The 15031-nt window shown below is 59.0% G+C and overlaps 1 protein-coding gene across 4 annotated transcripts in view; it reads left to right on the top strand.

The window, feature by feature from the left end:
• SLC39A11 (solute carrier family 39, member 11) overlaps positions 1-15031 on the top strand; it is a 212718-nt gene that overhangs the window by 1118 nt on the left and 196569 nt on the right. For 2 of the 4 annotated variants that reach the window (XM_004693467.2, XM_004693466.2), the window contains exons 2-3: positions 1802-1920; positions 4878-4916. In XM_004693467.2, the coding sequence (XP_004693524.1) occupies positions 1813-1920; positions 4878-4916 (147 nt within the window). In that variant the 5' untranslated portion in view covers positions 1802-1812. Of the gene's footprint in view, positions 1-941; positions 1080-1801; positions 1921-2939; positions 3145-4877; positions 4917-15031 lie in introns of those variants that run through there. The other 2 variants (XM_012733146.1, XM_012733147.1) reach the window with 2 other exon arrangements.

The raw sequence follows: 15031 nt of genomic DNA, 5'->3' as shown, positions 1-15031 counted from the left end.
CTGGCAGAAGTCGCCTCGCTGCTGGAGCAGAAGGGGCAGCAGCCGTGTGTTCCCTTTGTGTCTCTTTTACAAACGTCTCGGGCTCAGGTGTGAACAGCGACAGACACCGTCCTGCCCAGCACCCCTTCTGTAGAGGAGCGTACAGAGCGCCCTGACGCTTCCACTTTCCTGCAGCCGCTCAAAGCCATTCGATACTGAACATTAGAGTTGTTCTTTTTGCTCAGACCTGCGTGAAGTATGAGGAGGGGGACAGCTGTGTGCGTTTCTTGCTCAGGGCCGTTTGCAACTTCATCTGCCAGTGGTTAGACTTAGGGGACGGGTGTGTTTCCCTGGATCTCTTGTGAGCCACTCATTTTAGGGTGACTTAATACGATGACTGATGTCCAGGGGTGTTTTTATAAGTGATTTTCTCCTTCACTTGGTGCAGCCACCCCGAGTCCTCTTGGACCAGGCGAAACGGGGCTCGGAGGCACAGCCTGATCCCATTTCTCGGAGAGGCTTCCTGGCACCGGGGCTGAGCCTGGGCTCACCTGGCTTCTTCCAGGATGGCCCTGGCACCCAGCCTTCCTAGGTGTGAGGGCCGGCTGTGCTGCCCAGCTCTTCCTGGGCATCGGGGCCCATCCGCCCTCTGCCACAGTCGCCTCCCAGCACCAACAGAGAAGGGCAGTGTCTTCAGCTCTTGGTCTGCAAGCCCAGTGCAGCGGGCTGCTCACAGGGCACCAGGCCTGGCAGGGTTGAGTCCAGCCTGTGGGTGCTGGAGCAGCGCTGGGAGCTGAATGAGGCCTTTGAGTGGAGCCCTGGTGTTTGTGTCCCCGAACACAGGGCTTTTCCACCCATGGGTTTCTCTCCCTTGTAACTTTCCACAGCGGAGGCTAATCCCGTGGCAGCCCAGAGTCAGAGTTTAGAACATGGGCAAGCCTGGAAGCGGTTCTCCCAGCAGACGCGGGAGGGAAGGGACCTTCCCTGCCTGTCCCTGGTGGGCAGTGGCGTGACCACAGCTCTGGCATAGCGCTGAGCAATGGGCGGGCTGCCACCACCCGGGGGTCTGTTTCTCTGTCCTTGCTGAGGGTCCTGTCAAGGTAAGGTGGCTTTTTTCAAAGGAACCGGTATTTGGGGGGTGCCAGTAGGCCCTGTTTTACAGGGGTACCCGATGCAAAAGTACATCATGCCTGCTCTCAGTGAATAACGACAGGAGGAAGGAGGCAGCAACACCCAGAAAGTGCCCGGCGGCCCCAGGACAGGGTGGAGAGGGACTCACAGGACTGCAGGGGGCGGCACTCAGGGCCAGAGCCGGCTGCTCTGGGTTTGCTGGCTGGCTGCTGGGAGGGAGGCGTCTGGGCGGGGCAGGGAGGGCCTTGAGCCTCGGCCTCGTTGCAGGGTCTGTAAGGCTCCACTGGGCTCAGCTGGGCTCTGCTGGGCCGGAGAACGGCCTGGGGTGAGGTAACCACTCAGGCTGGACTGGGGGCAGGCTGAAGCCCAGTCTTGGAGTTATGTCGGCCCGTGGCAGTCCGTCAGGATCTAGCTGGAAGCGGTGCAAGAGGGAGCCCGAGGGAAGCAGTCCCGCAAGGGCAGGGAGGCAGGGCGCCCAAGGGGCTTTATGGCTCGCCCGGTCCTGGGCGCTGTGACCCACACTCTTAGACCCTCTCCCCTCGAGCCGGTGTCTGCCGCCATACCGCACCCCTCACTGGGTGACCCCCCCCCCCGGGCGCACCTAGCGGAGATGCTGGCCTGGAGGGCGGGCAGGGGGCAGCTGGGGGGCCGGGCAGGCAGGGCCCGCTGACCCTGTCTCCTCTGCACACAGCTGTCGCCGCCATGCTCCAGGGCCACAGCCCGGTGCTCCAGGCCTTGCTGGGGACCTTCTTCACCTGGGGGATGACGGCGGCCGGGGCTGCGCTTGTGTTCGTCTTCTCTAGCGGACAGGTGAGCTGTCTTGCCTCGTGTGGGGCGCGCCAGGGTCTCCTCGCGCCCCCGACCCCCTTGCCACACGCAGGCTCCTTAATGCCATGGGCCGCAACTCCGGGCCCGGGCGTCGTCTTTCCCGCCCTGTTTGTCCCCCTCTCCCTGCCCACCAGAGGACAGGTGCCCCCATTCTCCCTGGCTCCTCCCTGGCCGACCCAAAGGGACACCGGAGTGGTTCTTCCAGCGAACGCTGGCGGGAGTGGGACTTCCTGTCCCTGGGGGGCGGGACTCTGAGCCCCCTGAAGGACAGTGGGCTCTGGCAGCGACTGTCCTGCGCTGTGGCCTTGAGCTAGTTGGGACCCCCAGAGGCCTCGGGAGGAGGGAGGGGATCGTCCCTGTCTCTCACCTCTTCTCCAGGCTCTCATCCCTCTCCTATGTATAGAGCCACTGCCCATGCTCCCCGCCTGTCACCCCAATGCCTCACAGCGGTCTGTGCATCTTCCCGGCGCCCCTACTTAAGCCCCCGCTGTTCCCCCCGGACACTGAGTACCTCCATAACCTTCTGCACCCCCATCTCTCCTTCCTCATGCCCTGCACCCCCCTACCCCCTACTCCACACCTACACACATCCCTGCCTACTGCCCAGGCACAACTTCTTCACCCCACACTTCCCACACTCCCACTCCCCCAGCGCACCCACTCCTCCACCCACCTGCACCGCCCAGCCCGGGCCTGGAATTCCTTTCTCTCCTCCAGCCCCAGGCCAGAACTGTCCTTTCCTATCCTGATAAGCTCCGGCCTGGTTCTGCTGTCCTGAAATTGTGGGCGTGGCCAGCCCGGCGTGACTCAGGAGTCTTCGAACAAGGCTGCCTGCCGGATCTGGAAACTCACAGCGTCTAGGAGGCCAGCAGGCTGGGCCCTCTGAGTCTGAGGCCAGGGGCAGGTGTCCACGTCGCCCCTGCGCTGCCCCGCCCCCTCGGTGGGCGGTCTGGAGACAGGAGTGCTAGATGCACAGCCCTGAATCCTTGGTGCTGTTGCAGGTGGCGAGAGCTGCTGAAGGCTTTCAGGGGTGTGAGGCCCCAAGAACCGAGGGAGGGCACCAGACCGCCTAACCCTGCTGTCTCACGCCAGCCACGCCCGTCAGCGGCAGAACAGCCGGCTGTCACCTTCACCAGTTTCTTTCGTGTTGAGAGGGGAACGCTTGGGCCTCCGAGGCCGGGCCTGGCTGCTGCAAGGGCCTTTGAGGTCAGACTTAAATGCAGCTGTGGTGGGATTCGGTGGCCTGGTGGCCCGGCCAGCGCTGTGTGGCTCTTTGTCTCAGTGTGCCCCCCACCTTTGGAGCCAAGGAGCCCCTTGTTTGTCCTGCGTCGGGATGATTACCCAGGTCCGGGGAGGAATTGCTGAGAACCTTGTTCAGTGTCCTCAGCTGTATTTGAGTAGACACAAGTGTCCGTATACTTATTTTCGTTTTGTAATCCAGATCAGACTGTAGGAAATACTTTGTAACTAGCTTTTCTGACTGATTTCCTCAGTCCTCACCGCTGCATCTCCCGTGTTTCTCTGCTTTGAGTAACTTTGGTTACTGAAACGGCTGTGTAATATTCCACCCTAACTGGCCGCGTTGGGTCACGTGATCATTCCCGGCTGTTGGACAAATAGGTTAGGTCCCTTTTTCCTGCTTGCAGAAATAACGTGACCGCGACCATAAATCTCTGAGCGCATATCTCACTGGCTCTGAGATAGATGGCTACCGGTGGAATAATGGGTGTACTTACCTTAAGAGAAGCATAATTTTTCTCTATCCAGGATCCAGAGGCAGGCTGGTAGAATGATTTTATTTGGCTTCTTTATTGCATCTGTCTGATGTGATTATATTAGTCGTTTAGCCCAGCCCTGCTTGCGTCACGGCATGCCTAGGGAAGAATATCATCTGTCTGGCTCCCCAGGGTCAAAACCTTCCTTCCATCGCACGCTCAGGTGGGAAAGAAAAGGCTGCCGGGGGCGCAGGTGACTGACCCTGGCTCCAGCTCTCCAGCCTCTTGGGGGTTCCAGCTTCGGGGTAATCAGCGCCTTTGCATGCCTGGCTGTGTTCACGTGGCTGAGATTATATATCCCTAATGGAGGCCACCGCTTACCTTTTTTCTATTGAAATGGAAGATGCATCTAGAAAAATGCACAGTTTATAAGTGTACCGCTTGGCCGCTTTCTCAGACATGCCCCCAAATGCCACCCCGAAGAGCCAGAACAGGCCAGCCTCCCAGCAGTGACTTCTTTCCAGTGACCACCCCTCTCCCACCCTCCGTGGCGGGAAGCTCCCTCGCTGGGCTCTCAGAGTAGAGATTAGTTCCCGGTTGTGTACCACGTGGAGGGGGTAATCCCATGCGCTGCTCTCCTGGGTCCGCTGGCCCCCCCCCGTTTCCCGCTGCCCCATCCGTGTGTCCGCTGGTGTCCGCTGGTGTCCGTGCGTCTGCTTCCTGGCTGACTTAGGCGTCCTTCCGCGGGGGAATGGCTCCTCGTCCTCAGCCCTCACAGGCAGTGCATGAGGAGCATTTGGTGTCTGTTTTCGGTGAGCCCAGGTGGGTCAGGACCCAGGGAGCGCTCCTGGGTGCTGCCTGGGGTTTGCTTTGTTCCCTTGCGTGGGTGTGGCCTGGGATGGAGGTTCCATGCCCACGGTTGTGGTGCCCGCTCAGCCACGGGGAGGGCAACGTAAGAGGCACCGTGGCCAGGGCCAGCCGGGCGCCAGGTGGACACAGACGCCAAGTGACTGTGGCGGGGGGGGGGGGGAGGGGTGGAGGCTTTAAAGAAAATGTCTCCCCTGCTCTTGGTCCATTTTGTGATGGGCCGAGGCCGGGGCCCCAGGCGTCGGGTGGGGTCGCCCTCCTGGGCGGGGCCAGGCCTACTCTGTGTCTCTCGGGCCACCTGGCATCCTCTTGTCCCAGCGCCCCTTAGACTCTGAAACATCTTGTTTTCATTTTCAGAGGCGGATCTTAGACGGAAGCCTCGGCTTTGCCGCAGGGGTAAGTAGCATGTGGTGGGTGGAATGTTCGTGGCGCCGTGTTTGTTCTGACTTGGCTCTGCCGGGGCGTTTCCAGCCTCCCCATGTGGCCTCGGAGCACGACCCCGCTCCCGGCAAGCGTCCCGTCACGGGAGCTTGATTCCTGCTCCTCACATGTCTCTGCCGCTCTTCCGAGGGTGAAGGGGGCTTGGCAGCTGCTTCAGGACTTAAAAACAACCTGATATTTAGGAGGGACCTAGCCCAGAGCCTCATTGGCAGCAATTAGCTTTAACTAGATTCAGCCTCCTCCTCTGTTTCCCCTCAGAAGTCCTTCTATCATAGACATTTCCAAACCCTGTGTGCCCGCGGGCTCCCACCCCAGCTGCCCTCGTGGTGGGCATTTTGCTGATCTCATTTCCTCTGCCTTCCCTCGGCCTTCCTGGGAGGTGGGATTATTTTATAAAGGCGACCCCCAGGCATCCTATCACTTCACCTGTAAGTTCAATACACACCTCGAACTGAGCGGCTTTTTTTTTTTTAAACACATCTATTTATTTATGCATATAGAACTGGGGGTGCAGAGGACTCACCAGAGACAGAGTGGGGAGCAGAACAGGCGGAATGACTGAAATCCAGTGCTGAGGGGAGCAGCGGGGAGACAGGAGAGGTCTGCTGCGCCCTGGGGGTCCCTCCCTGGCTGGGGTGGAACTCCAGTGGCTGCCACAGCTTCGTAGTGCTGCGCCTAACCCTGCACACCAGGAATGTTGCAGGGTAGTCCAGAGTGGACTGGGCCGCCTGTCTGTGGGGCCTCATCCTTTCCCTTAACAGGAAGGCCCCCCGCACTCGTATTTTACGAGAAGCCAGGGACTTACCTGTAGAAGGACTCACATCCGAGGTCGGCTGCTGCTTCCACGACATGTGGTCGTGTGGTCTCAGCGCTCCGGCCTCCTGCAAGCTGCGAGTTAGCCTGGGAGCGGAGAAGCCGGACTCCCTGGTGTCCAGGTGTGCGGCCCGTGGGGGCTGTGCATGCCCACCCGGCTGGGCTCCTCTGGAGCGTGGTGTCTGCACTTTGCACTTCGGTTGATGAGGCTTTGACTCCTTTCCCCTGCCTCTCTAGCCTGGGGATTCGCAAAAGCTGCCCCCAAGGTGGGCCCCCTGGAGCCTCTCAGTCAGCGGTCTGCACAGTGGGGCCAGTGCCCCTTCAGGGGCACAGAGACTTCCGGGGTGCAGGGCGCATAGATATTGTCAACGGGGTCAGTTAACACAGGCCCCCGGGTGTGTTGGCCTGGGGTGGAGAAAGCAACGAGCTAATCACTGGGCCCTGGGGACACATCCTTCACCGACTCAGACGCTGTCCTGTCCCTTGAAGGTGGATCTCACTGAACTGGCAGCCCCTCTGAGCTTTCAGCCCCTCTGAGCAGCCATTTGGGGACCTGTTCTAGACTCTAGTTTATGCTTTTGGGTCAAATCCTGTTGTAAGATTTATCTAGCAAGAGACAAGTGACAAAATGAAGCCAGAGAGGGCACAGAGAAACCAAAACAACTAGAGGTCAGTGGTCTCCCTCCGCGAGCATCACGACATCGACATTTAGGGTGTCCTGTCCTTAGCAACATCAGACTGGGGTAATATGGTCTTATTCACTTAACCAGGGGCATCTAGAACAGGCTGTAAGTCGTTGGTAGAAAAAGAACTGCTAAAATTAGTTTATGTGTATTTATCAGACGATGCCTTGTCCACTTTTCTAAAATTGACCTCGACTATAAGCTAGTCGCACAAAAGCCCTCCTGGGAGGTGGCCAGAAGCATTGGAAACATAAGAGCATGACGTAGAGAGCAGTCGGGACTCAAACCCAGGAAGTTTCAGAGGCGTCCAGAGCTGGAAGTGGAGTTTCATAGCTGCTTCCCCACACCTGGGTGAGACAGGAGAGTCCCGGCGGCTGGAGCTCCTGGCCCTGCCCTGCAGCTGTACATTTCATGTTGCCAACCTCGGCCAGGACAGCGGCTCTCAACCCCCAGGGGACATTCAGCACCCTGGCTGTCACTGCTGGTGTCTCGTGGGTAGAGGTCAGGGGATGCATTGGAACGTGCTCGATGCACAGAGCAGCCCTTGCCACAGAGAACCTGTCCAAAGAGTCAGTGCACCCAGGCTGGGAAATCGAGAGAACCCCCATGTGTCATCTCTAGTCACCTGTGTAAAAGTCCAGATGTAGTTGTAGTTAAAAAAAAAAAAAAAAGACAGCCCCGTTCCCCCCCCTCGCTCCCCAAAGATCACCACTGTCCACAGCGCAGCTGCCCGAGAAGCCGGCTGTGCAGTCGGGGCAGGCGCACGTGACACGCGCCTGGCCCCTGAGCCGGTTCCTCGACAAGCCCTGCTGCTCCCTTCAGTCACCCCGGAGAAGACAGCGCCGGCTCCCGTGGTTGCCCGCGGTCCCAGGGTACCTGGCTCAGGTATAACCTGGTTTTACGGTCAGGTGTATTTGTTGCCTGTGCAGGGCAGTGTGTCGCTGGCTCAGTGCTGCCGTGCTGTGTTTATGTGGCAGTGGAATCTGCACAGAGCTTGTGCTCTCAGGGAGAGCCCTGAGGCAGAAGGTGTGTGTATTTTGAATGTTGTTTTCCTCATTAGCAAGAACTCAGAAGTGTTCACCAGTTGTCCTTAAATGATTCCTCGGGAAATCCACTTGCCTCTTTTTTCCTTTAAATCACTCTCCAAGTTGCTGGTCATCCTGGACTGTCTTTTTCAGTACCCAGGTCTGGCCTGGAGTCTTGCCCGAGGCATACATTTAATGGGGCAACCGTTACCATTTAAAAAAAGAAATAAAAGGGAGAGTCATTGTCCCCTATTAGAGTCCTGAGCAGTGACACTTTAAAGCTGGAAAAGGTTTTAGATGATTAAAAGAACAACTGTGTGTTGAGGCCTCCCCACGGGCCAGGCGCCTCGCCACCCCTGCGGCAGGTCATCTAACGTACCTTTCCCAGTGGCTCCAGGAGGCTCTCCTGTACTCTCACTTTAAAGGTGAGGCACAGCCAGCGGAGATCTTTGTTCAGATCTCAGGTGAGCAGAACCGGTGACTGAACCCTCTCAAACCTCCAGCTGTCTCTTTGCAGACGAGTCGAGGCCGGAGAGATAAATGACTTACACAGAATCGAAAATTGCTAGATAGTGGGAGCAGTAGGACTGAACCCAAGTGGAGAGTCGGGGCGGCCAGCGTTCAGCCGAGAGACCGGGGCGACTCTGGAATCTTCCTGGACCTTACTCAACTCTGCCGAGGACCGAGCACGTTGAACAAGATGGCTCACTAGCAGTTTCCTGGGCCTGCCCGTTGAGGGGGAGGGTACCTGCCAGCGTTAGCGTATCTTCTTGTTGTAAGGCAGTTGTGAGGGGGTTTAGTTCTTGGCTTACCGGTTTGCCACTGTTCAGTGAGCCATGGAACCAGGTGACAGATGATCTTGTCATCTGAGCAGGAAGCAGTTACCACGCAGATCAACGTGTGGATGAACTTAGGCTGACGTGTCCAGGCGGCCACTTTAACCTTCTCCACTTCAGTCCCGGCGTCTCTTTTGGGTGGGGCTGGAACTAGGAATCGTTAAATCAGTGTATGTGCTCTTGACGAAGAAGCCCTTGTGCGGGATAAACAGGATGCTGAGACCACAGGAGAGAAAGAGCGACCAGTCGGGAAGCTCCACGTGAAGGCCTGCAAAGGCAGTGGGGTACCCTGTAACCCGTCGGGGGCTGCTGCTTCTGAGAGACCCGGTTTTCTCCAGCTTTTGGGCCGCGTCTGCTTCTCTGCGGCAAGTGGTGAGAAATGCTCCCCCAAGGAAGCGGTCCTCTGTTGGGGGTCAACGACGCTCCCTTAATGATGGCCTCTGCCTCCGAGCTGGCGGGAGGGTGCAGCCAGCTCTTCTCCACGGCCTCGGGGACCCGGATGGGAAGAGGCGGACTTAAATGGTAGTGCGAGGGACCCAGGGAGGAGAGAGCAGTCAGCTGCCCTGGACAGCTTCCTTCTGGGGTCCGTAGTGGCGAGAGAGCGGGTGGGCGGCAGCCATGGAACGGGGTCTTCAGAAACCCTTGCTGGGACACGGATCCCGATGGGAAGCAGTGATGCTGTTAGCTGAGAGCCGCTTGCTGGGTCCTAGTGGAGACTTTTGCAGTGTGAATTCACCTGAAATGGACCACAGCAGAGCGCTGCTGGACGGTGGAAGGGGGTGCCTGCACGGGCTCTGAGGATGCCCCGCAGAGGTGGTGTCCCCTTCCTGGGCCTGTCCCGGCCTCTGGGGTGATGCAGTTCCTTGTTCCGGGAGCAGAGCCCCCCCGACCCCCCAGCATCATCACTGTAGCTGGATGGGTCACCGTGGAGCACCTCTCAAATGCGCTTTTACAAGATTTGGGGACCTGGGGGCCCCCAGAGCCTCCTGGAGCCTACTCATAGTGGGTTTTCTCGCATTCCGCTGGCTGCAGTGACCAGGGAAGGGATGCTTGCCTGGCCAGTGCCCTGCGGTGGGCGCTCCGGGAGAGGCGAGGAGGTGCCCGGGGCTGGCCTGGTGCGCCTTTGAGCCTCGAGTCATCTGACGAGCTGAGCGTGGCCTGGCGCACGTGGGAGCTGTGGGGAGGCCCGACCAGCCACGGCCCGCCATCCACCCCGATTGCTCCCTGTTACAGGGCAGGGAGCGGGGCACCACTGAACCCCAAACCTGCCTGCTCTAAATAGGTTCTGCTGTCCACCGCATCAAGACATGTAAGACTTTAATGAAAAGGGACTTTAATACTGTGAGTATACAACATGGAAGACAAAGCATATAATGTCTAAATCAGACACCTGAAGTGACCCGTCCCCTTGTGGGCCAAAGTCCACCCAAAAGGGGTTGGCCCAGAGCAAGGCCCGAAAGCTGCCACGAGCCTAAAGCACCCTCTGGCCAGGACCCACAGAAAAGGGTCAGACAGGGCCAGACTAGTCTGGGAGGAAAAGAGCAACATCAAAGTCAAGATAAACGCTGCCATGGTCACCTCCCGCGGTCTCTCGCCCCCATCGCTTTGAACCAGTCCCGAGCCAGAAGCAAGCATGGCTTCTTCACATGTCTCTGCCCACGTGGCTCCCTTAGGGCTCCCTCTGGCTCTCCATCCTGCTTCCTGCTTCCTCACAGTCCTTCTCTTCTCTCCCCTCCCTGCTCAGCTCCACCCTCTTTCTGGGTTGGGCAGGGAACCTAGAACTTGCCCTTTTCCTAGGGACCCCTGTTACACCTGTACAGGGCACCACAGCACATCGGGGTTCATAATCCTGGGGCCGGGGCCTGGAAAGTCTGAGGCTTTGTATTTTTAAAGGTCGCCAGTGGTCAGTTTCCAGTGAAAACTCTGTCAAGAGAAGGTCCCGAAGTCACGCCAGACCCAGGCAGGGAACAGTGCCCTGGAGACAGGACTGAGCCACTATCCAGCGCCCCTGGCTCCTTACCCAGGGATAAGTGTGGGATGACCGTCCCTCTCCCAGGCCTCCCCCTCACAGGCCTCCCCACACCCCAGGCCACGTGGGAGGAGATGAGCTCGGCCCCCCACCCCACTGGTGAGCCCTTGCTGGAGATAAGGACGGGGCGGGGCAGGTGAGAGGAAGGAAGGAGAAAGGCAAGAAAAACACCCAGGAAGAGACAGACTGTTATTATTTTTATTCTATTTTTTCTTTTCAATTTCATGCTTCAGATTTCCAATGTCATTATAACTGTGTGGGGGAGGAAATGATATATATTACCTCTCGATGGTGATGGAAAGCAGCCGCATTCGTCTCGGTGAAGAGCCCACGTGTGTTCCCTGACCCTGCTGAGCGCGGGGCGGGTGGCCCCGAGCCCCGGGCGGTCTCGTCCTTCCTGCCTGCCCACCCTCGCCCCTCTCCTCGCGTCTCCCCACCCCTGCCTGGACAGCCCACGCCCCCACTGCGCTTCTGCAGTTCCTTACAGCTGGGCCTACTTGCTGGGGTGGGCCAGGGCATTCTTTGGGGGCGTCTCTTCCTCTTTGGGGGTGTCCTTCCCTGTTCCCATGAAGAAGGCGTGGCGTGTATGCAAGAGATGAGCAAGCAGGCGGGAAGGGCCTGTTTGGTTTCATGGCCGGATGTGAGTGTTCAGAGTCACATTTCTCCGCTACATTTCTCTGGAGGAACAAACAGACGTGGCCTAGACAGGCCTTCTGGGTGCCTGGCTCATTTTTTAACCATTCATCCAGCATTTATGGAGACCCTGCCACAGTCGCCTCTCTGTGCCCAGCGTTGAGGTTGTGAAGAAATGGCAGGAGATGGTCTCTGCCTTAGGGACATTGGGGTCCTTAGGAGATTATGAGGCGGGCACCCCACACCGGTGGTCCAGATCTGGCCTGTTACTTGCCCTTGGGACTAGACATTATTGCCACCCAGCCCCGCCCATCTGTTTCCATTTTTCCAGGGCTGCTTTTGCATCACAAAGGCAGAGCTGAGCGGTGCCAGGGCTGTCTTGCCTGCGAGTCCTTGCATACGACACGCGGCCCTTCACCGACAGCTTGCTGACCCAGTCACTTGTGACGGGGTTTGGTCAGGCCGCGGGGGCTTGGTAGAGCCAACAGTCTGAGCCGGAAGGGCATGGCCCCCGGGGGAGTGCAGCTTTGGGCTATGCATGGCCATAAGGGAGATCTGGAATGTTCCATGGGAGGTGTGGTGGCCCCGTTCCGTGGGCAGGCTGCCTTTGTGCTGGCTCCCCCAAAGGGAACCTGGCTTCCGCCAGGAAATGGCTGCTCCGGCTCCCCCTGGGTGGGGTGGGCCTTAGGGCTCCCAGGGCACCCTTTGCAGGGAAGCGTGACGGATTAGGTGCACCCTTTTGTTCCATCCTCTTTGTCACCTAGGGAGCACGGTGTCAGGACAGATGGCCAAGGGCAGAGGTGTGCATTGGAGGCTGTGAAATAAAAGTAGTTTCCCAGCTCACATCAGTCTCAACTTCGCACGTGTCTGTAGCGTCTGTGGTTCAGCAGCGCGAGCTCAGTCGGTCTGTTATCCTTGGCAGCTGGGCTCCGGGGAGCTCTCTGGCTTTGGAGAAGCCCCTTTCACGCTGATCTGAAGGTTCTCCATCCTGGTTCTCTCACCCGGAAAAAACTGAAGACACCCCACTGCCCTGGACACACCCTGCACCAACGTGGTCAGAATCTCCACGGGGGGGAGGGGGGGGAGGTCCTGGTTGCTGCTACTTTTTTTTTTTTTTAAATATTTGTTTATGGATACAAGAACTGGGGTACAGGCCAGAAGTGTGGGGTTGATAGGATTCACCGAGTCATTGGGGAGCAGAGTAGAAGGGTCAACTGAAACATACTGCTGAGGGGGCAGCGGGGAGACAGGAGCCGTCCACTGCGCCCTGTGGGTCAGGCCCTGGCCAGGGATAGAGCTCGCGCTGCAGTGGGGTAGAGAGCTACACCGTGCTGTGCTTTACCCCCTTGCGCCACCAGGGAGGGCCCCCAGATGCTTCTGGAGCACCACAGGTGATTGCATTGTGCGTCCCAAGCTGGAAGCTGGTTCTGGTGTGGACTGTGGTTTACCGCAGGATAAGCGGGAAAGCTCAGGCTCCTTTCCCAGGTTCCAGGTCGCCGCGGGCCCGACACTCCACCAGCAGGTAGGGCTGGGTCACCGCTGGATGGCGGCGCCAGGCTGGGCGCGGAGCTCAGGCTGCTGCCCGCGGCCTCCTGCACGGTCCTGTCGCCCAGGCTCGCGCGCCGTCCACCACGCGGCTGGCAGCTGGCCGGGCTGCCCAGGTGGGTTGATTTGGGTGCCGGGCCGGGGAGGGGTGGTCGTGGCCCGCACAGGCTCAGTTTCTGCCTGCTCAGGCGCCGCCGGCAGCCGCCAGCTGGGGCACAGTCTCGCCCTGGGGACTCCGGGGCACTCGCACAAGGAGGGGCGGCGGCAGCTTGAACTTGCATTTGCTTTCTGCTCGCTGCACTGTCCTCGATGGGCCGCATCCTGCGTCTGGAAAGCCCTGGGCCCAGCAGGGCCTCCGGGAGCCTTCTCTCTGCCACAGACGGGCCGTGGCTCATCCCCTCCAGAAAGGAGGTGGGAGTCTAGTTTGTTCCTAAAGACTTAGGTGAAGCAAGACTGGGACGTGTCCTCGGTACCCAGATTGAGTGTTTAGCTGGCTTGTTAGAAACATCTAATCTGAGTGTCTACTGCTGTGTCTACTGCTAACACAGAGTCCGTGACACCATTTCATAGGCTTCTTTGTATAGATGACATCAAAAAGCACGGGCTGTCGGTTCTCCTTATATACTCCGGTGTGACATCCAGTGTGGGGCTTAAGTTCAGCCGTGGCCTCAGCCGGACACGACCAGGGGACATTGGTCAGTGCTGGGGACGTTGGTGCTTTGTGCCGGGGCTGCTTGGATCACACAGCCACTGCACAGCGGGCAAAGTGGGCAAAGCTTTGTGAAGGCTCAGCCTGTGCTCCGGGTGCAGAATAACAGTTTTCTCCCTTGGACAGCGGCCCGGAATGTGGGCGCATCTCCCCGACATTTCGGAAGCATCTGCTGTGGCCAAGGCACTATGGGGCGTGTGTAAAGAGCCAAACTAACCTTCCCCTTGCCCCATGAGGGGCTGAAGCTGGGCTGGGGAAGAGGAGCCACGGTCACCTGTCAGCGTGAGACCGGTGAGCCTGTGGTTGTAAGGTCATGGTAGGTGAGGCACCCAGGCCCGGGGCGGTGGCTGTTCGCTGGGGAGCCAGAGAGGACTCCTTCACGGCAGCGGGAGGATGGGGGACTTTGGCCAGGGAGTGTGCACCATGGGCAGAAGGAGGAGCAGCTGGGAGGCACAGGTGTGGGAAAAATGGGCTGGTGGTGGATGGGCCCCTGGGGGCCTGGGGAAGGGAGTTTGTGCTTTGTGGTCCTGATGGTGGTGGTGGGGGGAGGCTCTGGAGATGTTGGCAAGGGTGTATGATCGGAGCTGTGCTTTCAGGGGTGTGCTCTGTCGGTTGCAGGTGGCACTGCTGTGGGTTGTGTGTGTGTGTGTGGGGGGGCTGGCTGTGAACGATTAGGTCGAAGGCTCTCGCAGGACTCCTGTGACCCCGGACCCGTCCGAGCCCTTGACACTGGGGAGAGGCGGGGGCTGGGCGGGGCAGAGCAACGGCCACTTCTGCTGGGCAGCCATGACAGGCGGCCGACTGTGAAGGTACCCCAAGCCTGTGTACCCCAGGTGCTGTGTTCTGGGGGCTCCTTCCCCTGGGGCTGCTGGAGAGGTTGGCATCATCCTGGTTTCCGGGCAGGGCTGGGGGGCATCTCTTCGCCATGGGGAGACGGGGGGGCATCTATAATATTTACACCCGGCCTTTCTCATTTGAGTGGGTTTGGAATCTGTGTGTTGGGGTGGTTTCCATGGCAACCAGACACCTCCAGCTCCTATTGATATGTTTCTTATGCCCAGAATCAGGGTTGATGGAGAGTATCTGGGATCTGAAAAATAACGGCTTCATCGAGAAGGAGGCTTCTGGTGTAGCGGACAGTCAGAGTACGCGCCTGGGACTGTAGGTGCCCGGAGGTGCCCAGGATCTGGGCTCCCGTTTTGTTCACCATTTTGCCCCAGAGCGGGGCTTTGTCTTCTGCCCCACGGTAGCTGCTAGAGCTTTTCGGGCAGTGAAATGGCGAGAGGGAGGGAGATCTGCGCGTCCCACGGGGCGTTCCACGTCCTCCTCGTGGCCGGGACTGACCCGTAGCCCTCCTCTGGCTGCAGGCGCGGCCGGGCGCCCTGGTCTTGCAGCCACTTCCAGGGCTCCACACCGGGTGCTGTTACCACAGGAGGAGTGTGGCAGGCAACCAGCACTCTCTGGCCAGAACCTGGGGCAGAGAACTTTGAGCCCTCTGCTGTGATGGATTTGCCAGCACCTTGTAGCTGCTTTCAGAGTGAGCAGAGTCACAGCTTTCTGTAACTCAGAGAAGTTATGGTGAAGGCACTGAGGAGTTCAAGCGGGGCAAAGCGCTCTCAGTGGAGTCAGGTGCTCCCTCCCCCAGTGGGGTCATGGGTGCTGGGAAAGCTGGCTCAACCTGGCACGAGGAAGAAAGGGAATGCCTCGGTCCTGGCAATGAAAATAAGCAGGCGTTGCTTGGGTCTGAGGCCGCTGGCCTGAGGCAGGGGGTGTCCCCAGGGCCGGTGTTGCTTGGGT

This window comes from Condylura cristata, unplaced genomic scaffold (assembly GCF_000260355.1).
Source record: "Condylura cristata isolate star-nosed mole 26May11 unplaced genomic scaffold, ConCri1.0 scaffold00038, whole genome shotgun sequence".
NCBI lineage: Eukaryota > Metazoa > Chordata > Mammalia > Eulipotyphla > Talpidae > Condylura > Condylura cristata.
This window is presented reverse-complemented; position numbering and strand designations above follow the sequence as displayed.